Raw genomic sequence first — 21,923 nt, 5'->3', positions numbered from 1 at the left:
TACCAGAAAAAAAAAAAAAAGGAACTGTTTTAGGCCAGGCGTAGTAGCGCATGCCTGTAATCCCAGCCCTCGGGAGGTTGAGACAGGAGGATCATTGTGAATTCGAGGCCAGCCTGGGCTACAAAGTGAGTTCCAGGCCAGCCTGAACTGTATAGAGACTCTTCCTCAAAAACAAAACAAAACAAAAAAAAACTATAAAGTGATATTTAGTTGTGAAAAATTCTGTCAGTAGGGATCCAATGTAAACTCAGAAAAATGTAATCTGGAATTTTGGAAGCGGAGGTTTGCTTAATGTTAGATTCTAGTAATATATAGGTGAGTAAGAAATGCTTCATATCTGAAGAACGTAAGAATCTAATAATGGGAAAGAAATATAGTTAAAGAAGAGCCTAAATATAAAAAAAATTATATATTTTGCTGTTATGGTGCCTTAGAAGCACAGATAGTACAGGAACTACTTTTTTAAAATGAATGCATTAGTTTAGCCGCAGTTGTCACTTGTTTTGAAAGAGGACAACCAGATGTTAAAGAGAATAAAATGGATTACTCCCTTGTAAAACTGGGTAGCGTACATGTAGTTCCTGACTATTTAAATGTTAATGTCAGTGGTTATAGTTTAGAAAAAGTCTTAAATTTTCAGAGTTATGAATGTGACTCAAATAATGGGATATAGTGGCAATTTTATGAAAAGACAACAATGTATGCATATTAAAATCAGCTGTTTCCAGTTGTGGTGGCACGTGCCTGTAATCCCAGCACACAGGAAGGGGTTGCTGTGAATAAGTACAAGGCCAGCCTGACTTACAGAGTGAGACTCTGTCTCAACAAAACAAAACAAAACTAAAAACAAAATCGTTTTGCACTGAAGTGTGTGTGTGTGTGTGTGTGTGTGTGTGTGTGTCCCAGTGCTGGGGCACAGCTCAGGGCATTGTGCAAGCTAGCTACGTACTCTGTAATGTATATTCTTTGGTGGGGGACTTCCATTTGATCTCTTTTTCTGCTGTTTTCAAGCCAGTGCAAATGTTAACTGCTGAGATTACTATATTGAGTGTATAAAAAATTAATAACTGATCTTGGATTCTAGAGACTGTTTTGGGGTGATGGCAGTTGTCTGTTCTTTAGCTAAATTTCTATACTTGTTTTTTTAGGAAATACGTTTGCTGTCATTAACTACGTAAAATTATTAACAGTATATTCCTAGGAGATTTGCTCATTTAATTCTGTGGGATGTATAACATGTCTTTCTGTAAAGTAATAGTTTTGATGTCTACAGAAGTAAATCAGTTTCTGAGTCTGTGTATTGTCTAGACTATTTCACCTCTTTTCATTTGAAAGCATGTTGCTTTAGTTGTTATATTGCTCATTTAATGTATAGTTATTCTTCCAAACAAATATTTGCTGTCATGTTATCATTTGACTACTTTTTTTTTGTTGTTTTTTGTTTTTTTTTTCCGGTACCAGGGATCGAACTCACGACCTTGCGCTTGCTGGGCAGGCGCTGTGCCACTGAGCTAAATCCCCAGCCCCTCATTTGACTACTTAATGCTTCCTTTTTTTTTTTTTTTTCTTTTTTGGAGATGGGGGTTTTACTGTATGGTTTAGGTGGCCTTTGAAGTCTGCGATAGCTCAGATTAGGCTTAAATTTGTGGCTTATAGGTGTGCGCCTCAGTGCCTGGTTCTCCATTTCTTCTTTAAGTGACTCTTTATTGAGCTTCTGTTATGCACCAGGCACTGTTAGGTTCTGGAACTTTCAAAGTTCACTGGGACTTGTATTCCCCTAGAGAAGATGTGTTAATAAGTATGGTCAATATTTTTATTTTTTCTGTATTTGAGTTTCTAGGTTAAAACTTATGGTCTTTTTGTCTGTGAATACTCAGAGATAAAATTTAGAAAGATTGCAAAACATGGGTAAAATTTTAGTTTGAGTTATATTATTTTCAGCTGGCAGGAGTTAATGATTGTAACGGTGTAAATGTAAGTTGTTAATATTGGACTTCGTTCTGCTAATAGGTCATTATTTATAAGAAATCTACTTCAGTAGGTCGTGCTGACAACTGTTTTCAGATCATTGAAGATAGTATTGTTTTTGTAGTATAATGATTGAAACTCCTTAAACATATAAATTTTTTTTTTGTCTTTTTGAGACAGGCCTCGCTATGCAGTTCAGGCTGGCCTTGAGCTCATTTTGTAGCCCAGGCTGGTCTCAAACTCAAAACGATCCTCCTGCCTCAGCCTCCTGAGTGCTGGAATTACAGGCGTGCGCCACCATGCCCAGCAAACATAAATTTTGATAGGGTCAGGTATTAAGTATAAGATTATGTAATCTGTTACACAGTATGGTTTATAGCCCCTTTTTTCCCCCCATGTATATAGGAAGATAAGGGTAGTAAAGCTTAGCATGTCTATTTCCTCTATTTACAGTGAAATGAAGTGTTTGTTTTGTAGTCTGATGAAGCTGTATTAGAAATCTTGTGTTTTATGAATTTTAAGGACATTTTTTGGGTGTTAAAGTTTTTTTTTTTAAATATGCTTTGTCTCCTGTTATAGTGACTTTGAATATCAAACATTGACTAAATTTATATACCTCCATCTCATATTGGATTGTTAGTGGGTAAGATTCTATCAAATGGACAACCAAAGGAAGATTTTGCTTCTTTAGTACTTTGTCTTTTTCTAGTCCTTTTCTACAGAATTTGATTTCATTGTGTCTTTCAAAATGTGGTTCTTAGTATCTGGGATAGTTTCATATGTTCACTTCTGGTCTGTTTATCTGAACTTTTGTCCTTACACCTTTTTCTTGGTTATTTGACTGTTCACAGGGATAACAAATTTTCACTATCTTGTTTAATTTCTCCTTTTGAAGTCTTCTTAGTCTCTGTAGGGTATGCTTTTGATGCTTTGTTTTTAGTTCCTCCTTTATTGTTTTTTTCTGCTTCTAGATATGGGAGTATATTTTGTGAAAATTTGCAATTATGTGGTTTGGGGGCATTAGGAGGGTAGTATGTATGTGTGACAGCTTTTGTATCTGCATGTCTCAGATCTAAAATTCTATATGACTAGTAGCTTGGCTCCTTTGGGTAACAGCTTGGTATGGCTGATTAGCTTTGGATAGAATTAACAGTTATTCCATTTACCATCCTAAAAGTTGGAGGTTATACAACTGCACTACCTAATTCTTACTTTCTTTATACCTCATTGTATCTTAAATAGTTGTGTGTCATTTTCTTGAGTTAGAATCATAGTAACATCTTTCTCAATTACTGTTCCTATTGCTGTAATTTCTTTGTTCTTGGTTGAAAGTCTCAGGAAGTACATCATTATCTAGAAGAAGCTTGTGACTCTCAATCCCAGCTGCCGTCCTATTCTTCCCTCTGTAGGACAGCCCATGTACTCTCGTGAACATGGTGCTGCAGCATCTGAGCGACTTCAGTTGGGGACACCGCCTCCTCTGTTGGCAGCTCGTTTGGTGCCACCTCGAAACCTCATGGGATCCTCCATTGGGTATCATACCTCAGTGTCCAGCCCCACCCCTCTGGTCCCAGGTAAGCTTTGCTGCAGATGGCCATCCACCTTATGAATCCTTTGTACCTTAAGCTGGCCAGCCTAAGAGGTGACCTGGCATGCAGATCGGGGGTCATGAGTTTCCATTAAAGCTCTTAAGTAGTTTTATTTTCTGTTTCTCTACTTCCTTGGTTTGTCCCTAGTGGTTGCTAGATGATTAGGCCTCCTTTGTGTCTGTCATCTCTGGTGTCCTCTGTATTTACTTTTAGTGTCTTGGTAACAAGAGTCATGCTAGTTCTTTTAGATAGTTTCTAATCAAGTGGATAGGAAGGTGTTGCTTGAATGTTTTCTAATTAGTTACGTATTACAAGAAAAACTAGTTTAATTTTTCTTTATAATTAAATAAAACCAAACATCTGTTTTCTTGCTGATTATGGATAAATGTCATTCTTTTCTTCTGGCCCTTGTATGGACTGATTGCATTCTTCAGAAGTCTTCCCTCCTGCTGACAATATTTTGAAAATCTGTGGAGTATTTTGTTGGTGTCTCATGAGATTTAAAAAAAAAAATTTAGATTTTAGTTCATCATAATTAACTCAAGGGTGTATCTTTATTGGGGTTCTGTTTTGATTTGTAACTTTAAAACTATTTGCAGCCTTAACTAGATTTTCTGTTAGTAATACCAAATGGTAACTGAAAACTTTTTATCATAATTTGCTGATTTTTTAAAAGGTAGAGGCCATACATATTTTGTATATTATATTACATATACTTTTTAGACTTTACATTTAGAACCATGGAAGCTATTATTTTGTATATAATCTTCAAACTATTATCAATCTTAATTTTTTTCTCGGTATTGGCTATTTAACCCAGGACCCTCACGCTAAGCTATGGCCTCAGCCCTTTTGAAATTTTATTTTGAGATAAGAGTCTCACTAAATTGCCCAAGGTGGGTCAAACTTTGTATCCTCCTTTCTCACCCTCCCAGAATGCTGAGATTATAGGCATGTGCCCACCATGCCCAGTCACATTTAAATTCAATAAGCAAGATGAGATTTACTTTTTTTTTTTTTTTTTTTTTTGTCTTTTTGAGACAGTCTCTCGTTATGCAGTTCAGGCTGGCCTTGAGCTCACTTTGTAGCCCAGGCTGGTCTCGAACTTGCAAGGATCCTACTGCCTCAACCTTGTGAGTACTGGGATTACAGGCGTGCGCCACCATGCCTGTCTGAGATTTACTTTTAAACTACACATCATTATAGTACATGTTTCCATCAGAAGGGCATACCCACAGTTAAATGTTGTCTTCGTCTTTTTTTTTTGTTTTGTTTTGTTTTGTTTTGTTTTTCTCCGGTACCGGGAACTGAACTCATGACCTTGCGCTTGCCAGGCAGGCGCTTTGCCGCTGAGCTAAATCCCCAGCCCCTGTTGTCTTCGTCTCAAACAAAAATTATCAAGAGGGGTCTTAGAACAGAAGCCAAAATTATTAAAAATGAAGCCCAAATAATACAGTTTGGTGGATAACTTGAGCATCACCTGTTGAGACAGTAGAGTCCATTTGGTTTTATTAGCCATCATCAGGTATGTTTGAGGCTGAATAGAGGCCCTGAGAATGAAATGTGAACGTTATTGTGGTAACAACTTATTAAATTTCCCAAGCTATCCTCCTCTGAGAAAGGCAGCACAGATGGGCCCTGGTGATTCATTTTCAACATCATTTAACATTTTATTAGAGGGTACCACTTTTTAATCTATTCTTGTCCTTTCAACTCAATGAGCCATTTTGAAAAACCAAAACAGGAAAAAATGGGGAGAGATGGAGAGAAGGAATACCGACCAGCAGCTGTAGGTTCAATACCAAATACAGTATGTCAGAATCACTTGGGTTTTGTTGGTGTTTTCTTGTTATAGACTCACAGTAGTCTTTCGATGTTTTTGCCAAGGAGAGAATTTGCGCATTAATTAGGGGACATACACTATTCGGGGGAGGGGGGGAGTGTTAATTTAAGAGTGTTGAGAATGAGAAATTGGGGACTTCTGAACCTTAGTAGTGCTTATTAACTAAGGCCTGCAGATAGACATGCCTGAGAGTCCTGGAAGATCCCTCAGTGGGGATAATCTGCTGATTTTATTCTCTGAATTGTAGAGGTGGCTGAGGGTTAGTAAAGATCTGAGTGTACCTTATCTTGTAGCTTAAAGTGACATTCTTACAAAACTTCTTCACCCAAGAAAAAAAAAAAACAGAAGGACTTCTAAATCATACTTGTGGAAGTCAGGATCTTCAGTTAATCTTTTTTTTTTTTTTTTTTCCTTTTTTTTTTTTTTTGGTTTTTCTCCGGTACCGGGAACCGAACTCATGACCTTGCGCTTGCCAGGCAGGCGCTTTGCCGCTGAGCTAAATCCCCAGCCCCTCTTCAGTTAATCTTAACCTTCATTTTATATAGGGTGAAGAGGACATATGCCACTTAGAAATAAACTTTCAGAATTTTTCTTAACACTAACAAAATAATATTAGACTGTTAGAATTTTAAAAGTTGAATTGTTAGTTGTAGAGAAAACAAGAAATGTGATGAAAGTACACTGATGAAAGTTCATAAATACAGAATTTATTTTATGTATCTGGGTGGATTCCCACTGATGCGGGAGATTGAACCCAGAGCCTTCTCATTGAGCTACATCCTCCAGCTTGTACATTTTAAAGCAGAGTCTTAGTTGACCATAATCCTGCCCCTGATTGGGATTGCAGGTGCTTGCCCCCAGGCCTGGCTTTACCTACCTGTGATTTGAAATGTTTTAATATGAAAAAGCTGTTATCTCTGTAAAGTGCAGATAATCAAATGAATATGTTGATCCTTTTTCTTAATTAAAAGGTAGCTAGGAATTGGTGAGACAGGAAACTGAACAATTCTTCATATATGTTCATTACTTACATGAAAGTCTGTCCTTCAGATGTGCATTGAAGTTTAGATTAAGTGACTGACATACAGGCTAGAAATGACTGAGCAAATCTGGGAATTCACTAGTACAGAGAATGGGTGTCTTTGTATGTTCATCTGTTTCTATGACAGTAGCATTTTTTTCCTTTCACTTGCGAAAGGAATGTGTGTATACTATAGCTCAAAGAGAAATATATGAAATATATGTGATCGGTAGAATTTTTATTGTAGAATGTTCATTTTTAGCAGGCATTTATTTTATAGCAATGAGAGGCAGTTTAACCACTCTCTGATTTTGTTACATGTTTTATTGTTTTGTTTTTCCTCAGATACATATGAACCAGATGGTTATAACCCAGAAGCACCTAGTATTACCAGTTCTGGTAGATCACAGTACAGACAATTCTTTTCAAGAACACAGACACAGAGACCCAACCTGATTGGCCTAACATCTGGAGATATGGATGCAAATCCAAGAGGTGAGAATACAAGTAATAATGTTAATTTAATTGCATTTTTTGGGCTAAGGCTTCAGATTGTTTTAGCTGTGTGCTGGGCAGTGTGCTAGATACTAGGTAGGGCTAACAGTTTTGTGTCAGATTACCCCAAATACTTTTATATATTATTATTATCTCTATATAAAGCAACTTCATAAAAGGTTCTGTTCTTACTCTGTTTTTATAAAACATTGAGGCTTACAGAGATTAAAGAATTTGCCTCAAATCACAGCTTTAATTGGAATTTGAACTCGTCTAACTCCAAAGAATACCCTCTTACTTTCTTTGCTATAGTGCATGTACTGTATTGTTTTCCCTGTTACCTTAAATTAGTGGGAAGATCATGTTCTCAGTTTTCACGTTTTCCTTTTGTCACTAACCTGATCTGTCATTACATTCACACGTAATAATCCATAGGTATTCTGAGTGTAAGTCATATGGTTGGTATACTGCAGGTTTTTCCTCTTAGACAATTTATAAGTCACTTAACTACCAACTTTTTTTCCTTTTTTAAGTACTTCAATAAAGAAAAACATTAAGCAATGTCAGGTGGTGATCATAACGACTATTTAGAATGACATAATGACATTTCAAATTCTAGAATGCTTTATGCCATCACAGTCACTATCTGTTTCATTACCCTTCTGAAAAAAATCCTATAAGGGCAGGAATATCTAGTTAATTCTCTAATTTATCTCCAAGGTCTAGTGCAGTTTCTGAGCTATAATAGCTACTCAAGGAATATTTACATGAATGAATTTATTTTGAGAGACTGAGGATAGAACCAGAAGTCCACTACTGCTGAGCTATATCCCTAGCCTTTTTCTTATTTTTTATTTTGAGACAGGGTCTCACTAAGTTGCCCATGACTCGATGCTAGGCTTACAGGAGTGTACCTGTGTGCCCAGTAAATGGATGGATCTTTACCTCATCACTTGCCTGACACAGATGAAATGAACATACCACTTACCAACTGTATCTCATCCAAGTATCCAATGATGTGTTACTTCGCTTGGTACAGTTGATAAAATTAGGGGATACCCAGAGTGTAATAGGCATGTTTTTGTTTTTACTTTCTGTTCAGTACACTCCCTGCCTCCCACAGGTAACCTGTTATAAAGTTAGTTTTTTGTAAGATTTTAGTCATGACTGTTGGGAGGGAAATACACCATTTATAGTATTGACTTTGAATTTTCTTCCCAACCTTTAAGTTGAAAATTTTTTCAACCTACAAAAAATCAAAAGAAATAAGGTGAACATGAGTATCTTCACTTAGGTTTACCAGTTCTTGTCTCCACTTTGTATTTGTCTCCTTTGAGGATGAGGGCTCTCATGTATACTTTCTTCCTTCTCTCCCTGCTTCCTTTCTCTCACATTTTTTTTCTGAACTGCTTTCAAGTTAGTGAGACACTATGACACTTGGAATCTTTAAGCTTAATTGCATCTAAGAACAAGGTGTAGTCTTATATAAGCACAGTATTACTGACACACAAAAGAAAATCATAATTCTGTAATAGTATCCGATCCTTATGATAGGGTGAACTTCCTGTGTAATAACATTTAGGTGCAGGTAATATCCTCCCATTAATGGTGCTAAGTTTGCTTTTGCTTGCCTAAGGTGATAATTACTATATACTGCCCTTGTAAAAGTAATTTATAGAATGGCAGTTTAGCACCATGTACATCACCTTGTTCTTCGGTAGTCTTTCTGCAGTAACTTTTTGCATCTGTTGGTAATCTGTGGCTGAGTTAGTACATTGGGGTTGCCTTTGAACTTTTTAACATGGATTTTTATTTTTAAGGAGAGAATAGGAAGGCATTTTGTAATTTTTCTTGCTGTTACATATTTCTAGAAAGGAAATGGTAGTAGAGTGCTATTCATACTTTCTAGCTTTTAGTCTAAATATTTTAATCATTGTGACATCTCCCTAAAGCTCAGAAATGTGATTTGTTTTTGTTTTCTCTAACAGCTGCTAATATCGTCATCCAGACTGAACCACCAGTTCCTGTTTCAATTAATAGCAACATAACCAGAGTTGTTCTTGAACCAGATAGCCGGAAAAGGGCTGTGAGTGGTTTGGAAGGGCCACTCACGAAGAAGCCTTGGCTGGGAAAGTAAGATGATTTACTTACTAGTAACCTTAATTAGTATTTTTGTTGTTTTGTTTGCATTAGTGAAATGGTTAAAATTACGAGTTGTCATGAATCAATGATTTTCAAACTGTGTGTCTCACAGTTAGGATTCCAGGGACATCTTCAGAAGGTTACAAAAATTGAAAGCTAACAATATTTATAATAGATATTTATAATTTTTACCTATTTCTATACCTAACCAAATACTAAAAATTATTAAGATATGAGATGTGAACAGAAAGGAAGAAAAGTTTTAGACAAGTTGAGAGATGCACCATTAAAAAATGGTCCTTTACCTTTGCTTTAATGTTAGAATCTGGTAATGGGGTAGGTTCTTTTTAATACATGATTTTTTTAAAATGTCATTTGGGCCTTTTCCATATAATATTTCACTATTTACTTTCTTTCTTCTCTCTGTTGTAATACAATAAGGATGTTGTAAGAATTGCTCAGTAATTTCTGAGGAATACTATGGACTTAAAAAAGGCAATTTATAATGTAGATTTTACTTTCTTTGCTGATGTATCTCCTGGCTAGGGATGGCATGGGTGAATTAACCAAGAGCTGTTAATATCTGTTTCAGGCAAGGAAATAACAATCAGAGCAAACCAGGATTCTTGCGAAAGAATCAGTATACAAACACCAAATTAGAAGTCAAGAAAATCCCTCAGGAATTGAACAATATTACCAAGCTCAATGAACACTTCAGCAAATTTGGAACTATTGTTAATATCCAGGTAATTGTGGTTACATTAGTGGCTGAAACCACTTGGAAAATACTCTTGTCAGCCCACCTTATTTAAATGAGTCAGTAGTAATTTTGATCATTGCTGAGTGCTGTAAACTTTACTATATGTCTACTTCTGTGATGAAATTGTTACTATGAATTCATTTGGTTCTTTTCTGTAGCCCCTTTCTGAAAGACACTGAGCTAGTTATTGTATTTTTGTACAGTTTTAATTGTTCAGTGACTTTCTTCCCCACATTAATTTTCTAATAGTTAGCTTAAATTTTTGGTAATTTCTGAGATTGTAATCTTGTCTATTGACTAACTTTTATACTGTGATGAAGTAATTAATAATGGTTTTAATCTTGAGATTTTAGATAGTATTTTAGGTAGTGTTTAAGATAAAATAAATTGTTATACCTGCCCCCCTGCTTTTTAGATACTTGAATTTATGAATTTGTGGTTGTGTTGTGCTGAAATTGAGGATACTAGCTTAACATATGCATGGTTGGCCTGTTAATTCATGGCTTAAATGATGGGTGGTAGATGTATGACTGTCCCATTGGTTAGTTTTTCATTAATTTTATTAGTAAAAAAACTGATAAGGACCAAAATGTATATAGTAGATACTGTGAAATAGGAAGAAAATGTTCAAATAGGAAAGGGAATGGGGAGGGAAAAGAAAGGAAGTGAAAAGGAAAATAAATGGTGAGAAAAGAATAAAATGGAAGGGAGGGTAGAGGAATAAGGGGAAAAAGACTCAAATTATATCATTTGTACAGGTACAAATTCCCTATAATGAATGTGATCATTATATATACTAATGTACTAATAATGTACTAATAAACATTAATGTACTAATAAACTTAATGAAAAGTGATTACATCTGCATGTACCACGAGGGGTTCAAACCTATGGGAACATGTTAAGTTGGAATTTCAGTCTGTTATTCTTAATGCATGTTATCAAACCAAAATACAGCCGAGTTTAAGAAAGCATTACTGGGGACTTGGTATTTGAAATAATTGACCCAAAGTAGGTTTTTTGAGAGTCTTTTAAGCATTTATCTCCTTAAGTGTAGAAGTAGTACATGTTCAACTTTACAAATAATTTGAAACTTCCAAAAAATTTTTTTAAAAAATTTTTTAAAAAAAAAATTTTTGGCTCTGGGAATTGAACTCAGGACCTTTCGCTTGCCGGGCAGGTGCTTGTGCTGCTGAGCTATATCCCTGGCCCTGGAAACATACTAAACAGAAGTGAAAAAACAAATTGCCTGAATTCTGCTGCTTGCCAAGAAGGACTAGTTTTTTTTTTTTTTTTTTGAGACAGGTTCTCGCTGTGTAGTTCAGGCTGGCCTTAAACCCACTATGTAGCTGAGGCTATCCTCCGCTTCAGCCCCCTGAGTGATGAGATTGCAGGCATGTACCTCCATGCCTGGCTTTTAGGACTATTCTTTGATGAAAAGATGTAAGGTTTAACTTTTACATTTAACAGTATACATATGGCCAGGCATAGTGGCACACACCCATAATCCCAGCACTCAGGAGGCTGAGACAGAAAGATTGCCATGAGTTTGAGGCCAGCCTGGGCTATAGAGTGAGTTCAAGTCCAGCCTGAAGTACATAGCAAGAGTCTGTCTCAAAAACCTAAAAGAAACCCCCCAAAACCAGAATATACATATATGTGTGTGCATGTGTATGTGTATATGTATTTTAAACGCTTACAAACTTAAAAATTATAAAAGACGTGATCATACAAAATATCCCTACTTTTTTCTTTTAAAGGTTTTCTATATCAATTTTTTAATGGCACTTAGAAAAATTTAAATAGCTTGATGTAATTAGGTATAGTAGTCTACGCAGGCTAGCATAACAAATACTGTAGGTGGAAATAGCCAACAGAAATGTATCTTTATAGCTCTGTACTTTTTTGGAGACTGGCGGATCCAGTAAGTGATCTCTTTCTAGGTTGCAAACAGCGGGTAACGCTGTGTCTTTGCATGGCAGAGAGAGGGGAACATTTGTTCCTCTTCTTGGAAGGCCACCAGTCTGATTCAACTGGGACCCCAAACTTAGACCTGATGTAACTGTAACTACAACCTGAAAGTATCATTTCCACCAGAAGTTAGGAATTCAACATACAAAGTTTGGGAGGACATAATTTAGTCTATTTTTTAAAAAGTGGAATAATGCACTAGTAAAATATATGTGTGGGAGAAAAGAAACAATAATATACATAATCGGTTGAACTATTTCATATTTCTGGAGTTTATGTTGCTTCTATTATTTTCTCAAAGGTTGCTTTTAAGGGTGATCCAGAAGCAGCCCTCATTCAGTACCTTACCAATGAGGAAGCCAGGAAAGCCATTTCTAGCACAGAAGCTGTTCTAAACAACCGATTCATTCGAGTCCTGTGGCATAGAGAAAACAATGAGCAACCAGCACTGCAGTCCCCGACACAGCTGCTTCTGCAGCAGCAGCAGACACTGAGTCACCTCTCACAGCAGCATCATCATTTGCCGCAGCACCTTCATCCGCAGCAGGCGCTGGTGGGCCAGGCACCTGCCTCCTCAGTGCATGGTGGTATCCAGAAGGTAATCTGGGGCATTAGGATTAAAACCTAGCTTCATGCCACATTAGAGCTAGTTAGGGTGTGATGTGTAAATCGGCAGCATCTGGTCTCCTGGTAGGCTTATTGGAAATGCATAGTTTGGGGCCTCATCCTATCCCACTCAATTAGAATCTTCGTGAGCCAGGATAGGAACCTGATCTGATAGCTCTTATGTACCTTGAAGTTTGAGAAGTGATGTTATACATCAGAATCACTTAGGTGCATGTTTCTGGGCCTCACGTGTAGTTCTAAATGTATAGTCAGTCAGTCGTTAGATATGGGGCATATAAATCTATACATTAAGAAACATTTTTCACTGGATGTGGTAGTACATGTCTGTAATTCCAGCTATTTTAGGAGGGTAAGCAGGAAGATCAGAAGTTCAAGGGTAGACTGGGCAACTTAGGAAGATCCTGTCTCAAAATAAAAAGTAAAAGGGCTGAGAATATAGAAAAATTCTGTTTTAATACTGGAATGGAAGTCTCAACAGTAGAACATTTGCCTAGCATGTGTGAGGCCCTGGGTTCAGTACCCAAAAACTGGAATAGAAGTACTAAGAGAATTGGTATTGTGACTGCTTTGTTCTTTCTGTGCCTGGTGCCTTAGCAGTACTTGTACATATTTCTCAAAACATTTGAATGAATAGATGAAGAAAGGAAAGAACAAACTACTATGCCTTTGAACCATTCATATATTGATAATTGTAATCTCTGCCTAAGTATTCCCATGTTTAGATTAAGTGCAGATTTTTTTAAAGAAAGTATTCTTTAAAGAATATAGTGTCACTTCCATTTGTTATCCTTCTCATTAGCATCTAAATATTCATTCACTTTTGTCCATATCCCATATCATGTTTGAATCCAAAGGTGAATGTTTGCTGTAGATGTTGGATGAATAAAGAAGAGTGATACCATCACCTCTGTAATTCTTAGATCATCTACTGTTATTGTAACTTAAGATTGCCTTATGTTTTTTAGGTGATCATTTTGGTTACTCATACTAGGCTGTTAGGGAAAAGCCTGTCTTCAGAGCATTGCATGTTAGATGGAACATTTTTTATTGGTGCTGGAAATTGAACCCAGGGCCTAATGTATTTAACCACATGTTCTACCATTGAGCTACACTGCAGGCTATTGTGACATAGTTTAGACATGCAAAAAAGTGTGGATAATGTAACATTGTCTTTTGCATGTTCACCACTTTGTTTGAAGAATAAAATCATACACATAACTGGAGCACCCTCCCATTTCCTTAATCTTATTTCCCAGGGTTTCCTTTAAATTTGTATCATTCTTGGGCATTTTTTTTTTAAAAGATAAAAAGCCTTTATTACAGGAGGGCTGCAGAGGAATGCAGGGGCCCTCTGAACTCTTGGGCATATTTTTAAACTTTCATCACACATATACTTGTTTTGTATGTGCAGATAATGAGCAAACCACAGACATCAGGTGCCTACGTTCTTAACAAAGTTCCTGTCAAACATCGTCTTGGACATGCAGGCGCTAACCAGACTGATTCATCACACTTGTTGAATCAGTCCGGTGGTGCTGGGGAGGATTGCCAGGTACGTGTTACTGTAAACCAACTGCGTGCGTGTGTGTGTGTGTGTGTGTCTGTGTGTGTCTTGTTTTTGGTTTTTCTCCAGTACCGGTAACCGAACTCACGACCTTGCGCTTGCCAGGCAGGCGCTTTTGCTGCTGAGCTAAATCCCCAGCCCTCTGTGTGTGTCTGTGGTGTGTTTAGTGGCACAGAGAAACAGATTATCATCATATTTGTAATTCCCTACTTCATCAGCCAAGTGTGACAGTGTGTGTCCTCCCTAATTTCTATGCCTCAATCAGAAATTTTCTCTTGAAAAAAAAATTTTTTTTAATTTAAAGATAGTAGGAATTTGAAAATTTTAGTCTTTTTTCAATAGGTAGACATTTTTACTGATCATTTCCCCCTTTAATAAAATTAATACAGCAAAGGGAATTATGTCATAGTAAATCATACTTTGAAATATGTCTTAAGTTTCTTTTGCTTTTAGGAATATATTTATCTAGTAATTGTCTAGTATGGTGATTATTGTAAAGAGAAGGAAACATTCAGAAGGAGGGGCAGCAACAGGCTAGCACCCAAAATGCTATAAGGTCTCTAGCTGAAACAGTTTGATTATGGCACATCAATAGGCCAAGAGAACAGAATGGAAAATCTAAAAGTAGACTCAATTGCAAATAGGAATTATATGCTAACAAAGTATCTCAGGTCTATAGAGAAAATAATGGACTTTTAAAGTAAATGTTATCTGGGCAATCATGCAGAAAAGATAACATTAAATCCTTTCATTTCATTACATCATAAGCCAGGAAAAATTCCCAAAGGATCTGATTTTTAAAAATGCTTTAAAATACAATGGGTTGAGTGTATGCACCTAGTGGTCTGTACCCGGAGGTTACAGTTAGAAGCTGTTTCTCTCTGTGTTTTGGAGGTTGAAGACGAAATTGAGAGCCCTGTGGAAGCTCAGCAAGCGCTCCATTGCTCAGCCCCAGCCCCTAAAAGCTATTAAAGTGCATCAACAACTTAATAAAATTATTTTAATAAAATAAGTAACAGCAAACATTAGCTATGCAGAGTTTTCACAGTGCTCAGGAATTTTCCTTTGTAGTTAAAGTAGCTTAATTTTTTTTTTTTTTTTTCCTGGTACCGGAAATCGAACTCATGACGTTGGGCTTGCCAGGCAGGCGCTGTGCCGCTGAGCTAAATCCCCAGACCCTTAATTTTTTTTTTTTTTAAGGAAAAAAGGTTTACTGCAGCTGACAGCTTGTAGAAGTTTCAGTTCATGGTTGGCTGGTTCTAGGACAGAGTGGCCTGACAGAGGAGAAACAGTTCATAGAAGGCAGTGAGTAGTGAGGTAGCAAAGCAGCAAGTGACAAAAGTAGCTTAATTTTGAGAATAACTAACTATTATAGTTGCTGGGAAAAGTTTTATATCTGGATATATTATTTATGATTAAATTTTCCATGAATTTTTAAATATTTCCTGCATCTGTTACATCATATATTGAAAGTTAATTAAAAAATAAAAAAAGAAAAGAGCCATGTAATAGGGAAGACTTGAATCCAGTAATGTCCACATAGGTCTGCTGTGCCCTAAAAGAAGGGAGGTCAGCTGGAGAATCGTCTTCTCAGGTAAAGAAAAACAATCTCAATGCTAAAACCAGCATAGTGAAGATGGCCACCGCCTGGTGCTGGCAGAGTCATGTGTGTGAGCTAACTATGTGTTTATATTTGAGTATAAACATGTAACAAATGATTGAGTGATATTAAAATAATTGCATACTGCTGTAATTTTGTGAAAGGTTTTCAACCATTTGAAATACGGGTTATTTCACTTCTGGAAAATAACTTATGACAGCCACCTCCACTAGGAGCAATCTGTAGTCAAACAAAAAAAAGTTTTTCTTTGAGACAGGGTCTTGCTGTATGTAGTTCAGGCTGGCCTTGAACTCATTATGTAACCCAGGCTGACCTCAAACTCACAGCGATCCTCCTGCTGCAGCCTCTTGAGTGTTCAGATTATAGGCATGTACCACCACGTCTGGCTAAAACAAATTAAATTCATTATTCAGTGAGAGTGAATATTAACAATGAAACCATGAGTGTTAAAAAGACTTATTTTAGGATTTTGCCTATGCTACATGATTTGGGGTAGACTTAAGGAAACAGGATTGAATACCTTAATAAACCGACCTAGGACAGAAATGGGAGGATAATCTAAAGCTGCGGTTGGTAATGAGATAGCATTCATTCACATCACCCTGTTGGAGTGGATATAGTTATTTTCATGGTTTGGATAATGGCCATGTTTTTGTTGTGCTTAGTCATACACATGAAGTGGTCTTGATTTTGTCTCGATCCAACACAGAAGAGTAGCGTATCTAATGTAGGTGTCCTGTGAAGATTGTGTTCACGGAAGGATGCCAACGTTTGCTCTTTTGACAGTTAAAATTTGAAAAGAAAAACATAGGACTGCAGTTACAGACAAAATACTAGGGCAGGAAGAATCTTTATTCTTGTTGTCTTAGCAGCAACTACATTTACGTAGAGTTAGCTTTTATAAATGAAGTTTTTAAACATAAAGAAAGTGACCTCTAAGGAGAACAGAAATACAGGTATAGTCTTTCACAAATAATTTTAAGCATCTGTAAGATTTAGTATTTGTTTATTATTTTTATTTTTTATTTTTAGATATTTTCACCTCCCGGCCATCCAAAAACAACTTACAGTTCCTCAAACTTAAAGACGTCTTCAAAACTTTGTGCAGGATCTAAGTCTCATGATGTTCAAGAGGTTTTTAAAAAAAAACAGGTAACAATCTGGAGTTCTTGTCTTACAGAGGAAAGGGCCTAGCTATTACATTCTGAAGTGCTTGGCGGTCATGGTGGTGTACACCTGTAATCCCAGCACTTAAGGCTGAGGCAGGAGGATTACTTTGAGTATGTGGTCAGCCTGGGCTCCATAGTGAGTTCAAGTCCAGCCAGGGCTACACACAGTGAGATCCTGTCTCCAAAAAAATTCTTACGTGCTTATGTTAACTCCTCTAAATCAGTTTATGTTGTTATAGAACTATGTGGTAGTGCTTACAACTTCTCCATTTAACGTACACTTGAAAATTGAAGATGAGCAGCACTGGGCATGTGGCTCAGGGATGAGTGCTTGCTTAGTATATGTGAGGCCCTGAGTTCCATCCCCAGTATTGAGGGAAGAAAGGGAGAAACAGAAAAATTGCTTCACAGTTGTCGCTCAGTGACCACATCAACCATCAGGAATGCCTTTTTTAAAAACTGAATTCAAGGTCTGGCACCTGCTAATAAATGTGTGCGCCACCACTGATCTATACCCTCAGCCTTAAAAAGGTTTTTCTATGACTTCATTTTTCTTTATCTTTTGAAATGGTGGGGGTGGGACCCAGGCCTGGCACATGCTTTCAAGTGCTGTACCTCTGTGATGCACTGTCAGTCCAAAGCAAGCACTTTTTTTCTAATTCTTTTTTGGTTTTGTAAATTATGTTTCACATAAAGTGTAACATTTATGTAGCTTTTATTCATATAACTGTAAATCATGTATTATTGAGTTCTAAATTCCATTGTCATCTTAGACTTAACCTATTGACACAGGATTTTTGAAATAAAATAGATATGTATACGTACTTTCTTGGCACAGAGATTTAATTCTCAGGAGAGTAAAAGCAAAATTTTCCTGGCTAAAATCCATAGACTGATAATTTCTGACCCATAGCTTCATCATATATTTTTAAACTTTGAGCTTCAATAAAGGAGGATTTGGCTTATTACATTGGCAAGTGAAAACAGCTTGTTTTTGTTTAAACTCATTCAGGTCTTCAGGTAAACCTCATAGACATATTTAGTCAGTGTCCAATCTTGTAAATGTCTTTTAAAGTATAGTTATAAATGTAAACTCTCAAATATTGGATGTGTTGGGGAGATACATATATTCAAATGCTTAATCTCTCATTTCAGCTCTATTTATTTATTTAGTCTTTTTGAGATGAAGTCTTGCTGTGCAGTTTAGGCTGGCCTTGAACTCATTTTGTAACCCAAGCTGGCCTCAAACTTGCAGCAGTCCTCCTGCGTCAGCCTCCCAAGTGCTGGGATGACAGGTGTGCGCCACCATGCTTGCATCAGCTATTTTTTGACCAGGAGGGAAAATCTGCCTTAGAGAAGATGGCCCAGAAAAAATGATTTAAGACTATATAGTGGCATCATTGGTAAATTTTGTTATACATTACTAATTTCATCTTTACCTATCCATATAGGAAGCAATGAAGCTACAACAAGATATGAGGAAAAAGAGGCAAGAAGTATTAGAAAAACAGATAGAATGCCAAAAGGTAAAAGTCACTATTTGCATGCTGGAACTGATACACAAAGATATTTATAATAAGTAAAGTCTCTAAGACTTGAAGTTTACTCAGCATACTGTTTGTTTTTTTTCCCTTGGGGGGGTTTGTTTTGTTTTGTAGATGCTGATATCCAAGCTAGAAAAAAACAAAAACATGAAACCAGAGGAAAGAGCAAATATAATGAAGACTTTGAAAGAGCTTGGAGAAAAGATCTCACAATTAAAAGATGAGTTAAAAACATCTTCTGCAGTCTCCACACCATCCAAAGTGAAGACAAAAACAGAGGTATCTATTTGCAATTGTCACTGAACATAGGATTATTGAACATTTGGCATATGCTGGGGACTTTGAAAGGATACTGCAGCCCTTTGGTAGCTACTAGCCTAATGGAGAGATAGGCAAATACTTATGGGACAGTGTTCAGTGTTTCGGTAGCTTTGAGAAAAGGTGATAATACCATTTGAACAGGAATGTAGGGGCTGGGGATTTAGCTCAGCGGCCAAAGCGCCTCCCTGACATGCGCGAGGTCGTGAGTTCGGTTCCCGGTACCGGAGAAAAACCAAAAAAAAAAAAAAAAAAAAAAAGAACAGGAATGTATTTTGGATTTTTGTTGTTGGTGGTGGTGTTCAGCACTGAGGATTAAACCTGGGGCCTTGCATTCTAAACTGTTATTCTGCCACTGAGCTATACCCACAAGCCCCCAAGGTATGTTTTCATTGATTTTTTTTTTTTTTTTTTTTAAGCCTTTGTACTGAAGAGGAAACTAACTGCTAGGGTGATGAGGAAGAAATACTTTCTGTTTCAGTAGTTTTTTCTTTTTTAATTGGTGTATGTGATAGGTAATAGCTATGGTTGTTTTGGGGAATATATATATATATATATATATATATATATATCATATCATATCTTGACTATTTTTGATCTCCTTCCCAATCTATAGAAAGTTTACCTCCCCATTTTCCATCCCTTTTATTTATTTATATTTTGGGTTTCTTATATAAGAGAAACAGTGCAATATTTAACTAACTTTAACTTTTTAATATTTAACTTTCTAAGGTAAGCATGGTGGTGCATGCTTGTAATCCCAGCAAGAGGCAGAGGATCACTAGGAGTTCGAGGCCAGCCTGGGCTACAATGGAGTTCAAGGCTAGCCTGAACTGCGTAGAGAGAGCCTGTCTCAAAAAGGCCAAAAAAAAAAATTTAGCTTCCTGTGTTGTATTTCATTTAACATCTTGATCTCATGATCCATCCATTTAACCATTTTCCTACAAATGAGTCAGATTTCTCCTTTATGGTTGAGTAATAGTAATAGTCCATTGTGTATACATGCCTTACATCCATTCAGCCATCAGTGGGCATCTGGGCTGTTTCCAGAGTTTAACTGCTATGAATTGTACTTCCAACAGTTTTTTCCTAGTGGTACATTGTAGTAAACTCATGTCTTCTACTATTAAAATATATCATTGATTTTAATGAGTAAAAGTGTGGTATACTGTTTTTTTTTTTTTTTTTTTAATTTAAGAAAGATTTCTTTAGCTCACAGTTTGTAGAGCTTTCAGTCCATACTTGGCTGGCTGCTAGGCAGAGTGGCACATGGCAGAGGGCTACAGTTCACGGTGTCAGGAAACAGCAAAAGCAGCGAGAGCAAAAAGGGAGAAGCCCAAAATGAAATATTATTAAAGAGTAATCAGAAGTCCATTTAAATCTAATTTAATTCATTTCATTTGTTTCCTTATTCTAGGAGAGTACTTGCTTTATTAAGAGATTCCATTGTACCACAGCTCCATAGTGGGATTTTAGATAATTTCCAGCTCTTTGAGAACTGACAATAAGTTTGTCATCTATGGTAGAATGTAATTATTGTATACAACATAATACGTTTCAAATTATGGTTCAGTATAGTAATATAAGGTATTAGTTCATTAAGATTTTTGTGGGGAAACTAGGTTTTGCTGTGTAGTCCAGGCTGACCATGAACTCACTAAGTGCTGGAGTTACAGGTGTGTACCTCCATACATGGCTAAAAACTTATTTTTATTGAGATTTCCTCAATTATAGGAATAACATGTACTAGTTTTTGGTTTTTTTGGCTTTTTTTAAGAGCTGAGATCTCCCTGTGTTGCTCAGGCTGGTCAAGGCACATATGCCACCGTGCCTGGCTACATATGTTTTAAAGATGGAGAGTGTGGGGGAGGAAAAAAGCTCATATCACCTACAGACCAGTGAATAATTTGTCTCATACCAAAGAGTGATAACAGTTACAGGGCTTCCATCTGAAAGTAATTCTGAAGCTGTAAGCTTTTTGTTGCTTTTTGAGACTGGCCTTAAACTAACTTATTGTATAGCTCAGGCTGGCCTTGAACTCGCACTGATCCCCCCGCCTTAGCCCCACCCCCAAGTGTAAGCCATCAGGACCAGCTGTAGCTGTTACATGTATACTATTATATAATTTATTTCCCCTTTGTGTTTCATTTATGATACTTTATTTTTGTGGCTTTGTTTTTTTTTGTAAGATGGTCTCACTATGTAGTGCACACTGATCCTCCTGCATCAGCCTCCCGAGTGCTGGGATTATAGGCATGTGCCACCACAGTCGACTTTTTTATGGTACTTTAATAGTGTGAAAATTATTCTCAACTCCCTCAACTGAAGTGACTATTCCCAGGGCCATAATTTTTGGCCCACGTTATACTCACTATTTTCCAGTTATATCATTGTGCTGTCTATATATTTGCAGTATCATATCTGTAAAGTTACTTTCCTTAAAGCACTCATGTTTATTAGCTCCTCTTGCTGATTTTCCCAAAAGAAATATGTGTCATTATGTAACTCACGTTCTGGATAAGATCTTGGAAGTTATTTTTAAAAAGTACCCCTTTATTCTTTCTTTTTCCAAAAGGCTCAGAAAGAGTTACTAGATACTGAACTGGACCTCCACAAGAGGCTGTCCTCAGGAGAAGACACAACAGAGTTACGGAAAAAACTCAGTCAGTTACAGGTTGAGGTGAGATTTAACATTTCAAAAAATAGTTTTCTCTTCCTCTGTTTTCCAAGGTATAGTGTGCTAGTGCACATCATTACTCTGGCCCTGTGTTGCTTTTCAGGCTGCACGATTAGGCATTTTACCTGTGGGTCGAGGCAAGACCATGTCCTGTCAAGGGCGAGGCCGGGGCCGAGGCCGCGGAGGGAGAGGGAGAGGCTCGCTGAATCACATGGTGGTGGACCACCGCCCCAAAGCACTCAGCGTGCGGGAGTTCATTGAGGAAGAAAAAGACGAATTACTTCAGCATTTCTCAGTAAGTTTTAAAGCAGCAAATGCTAATCCTAGAAACACTATATTCAGCATTTTCTTTGCTGCATTCTGTATCAGTAACAAATGTCTTACAGATTAGAAAATCGAGTTGTAGAAACATAGATACTAGCAAATTGTTACTAATATATTTGAGATCAAGGACTAGCTTTTGCTTTGTAATTCCAGACTCTCCACGTAAGTGTATTTGTAGTGACAAGTTGTCTGAAAGCTAAGTTTGATTTTTGCCTCAGGACTATTACAGATATTTGTAGTTGATAAGTGAGAATAACTGGGATAGAGGCAAAAATTCAAAGAAAACTTAT

The 21,923-nt window shown here is 36.9% G+C and overlaps 1 protein-coding gene across 4 annotated transcripts in view; it reads left to right on the top strand.

Moving 5' to 3' along the window:
• The window catches only part of Rbm27 (RNA binding motif protein 27), a 72,596-nt gene that overhangs the window by 36,973 nt on the left and 13,700 nt on the right, over positions 1–21,923 (top strand). For 2 of the 4 annotated variants that reach the window (XM_005380676.2, XM_005380675.2), the window contains exons 9-19: positions 3,378–3,542; positions 6,767–6,916; positions 8,905–9,049; positions 9,651–9,804; positions 12,091–12,387; positions 13,828–13,968; positions 16,634–16,753; positions 18,222–18,296; positions 18,429–18,593; positions 21,208–21,312; positions 21,413–21,604. In XM_005380676.2, coding sequence (XP_005380733.1) covers positions 3,378–3,542; positions 6,767–6,916; positions 8,905–9,049; positions 9,651–9,804; positions 12,091–12,387; positions 13,828–13,968; positions 16,634–16,753; positions 18,222–18,296; positions 18,429–18,593; positions 21,208–21,312; positions 21,413–21,604 — 1,709 coding nt within the window. The remainder of the gene's footprint in view (positions 1–3,377; positions 3,543–6,766; positions 6,917–8,904; positions 9,050–9,650; positions 9,805–12,090; positions 12,388–13,827; positions 13,969–16,633; positions 16,754–18,221; positions 18,297–18,428; positions 18,594–21,207; positions 21,313–21,412; positions 21,605–21,923) is intronic. The other 2 variants (XM_005380677.2, XM_005380678.2) reach the window with 1 other exon arrangement.

The sequence above is a fragment of the Chinchilla lanigera genome, unplaced genomic scaffold, assembly GCF_000276665.1.
Source record: "Chinchilla lanigera isolate Chin_1 unplaced genomic scaffold, ChiLan1.0 scaffold00014, whole genome shotgun sequence".
Classification (NCBI taxonomy): Eukaryota; Metazoa; Chordata; class Mammalia; order Rodentia; family Chinchillidae; genus Chinchilla; species Chinchilla lanigera.
Note: the sequence above shows the minus strand (reverse complement) of the source record. Positions and strands in the feature narration are given on the sequence as shown.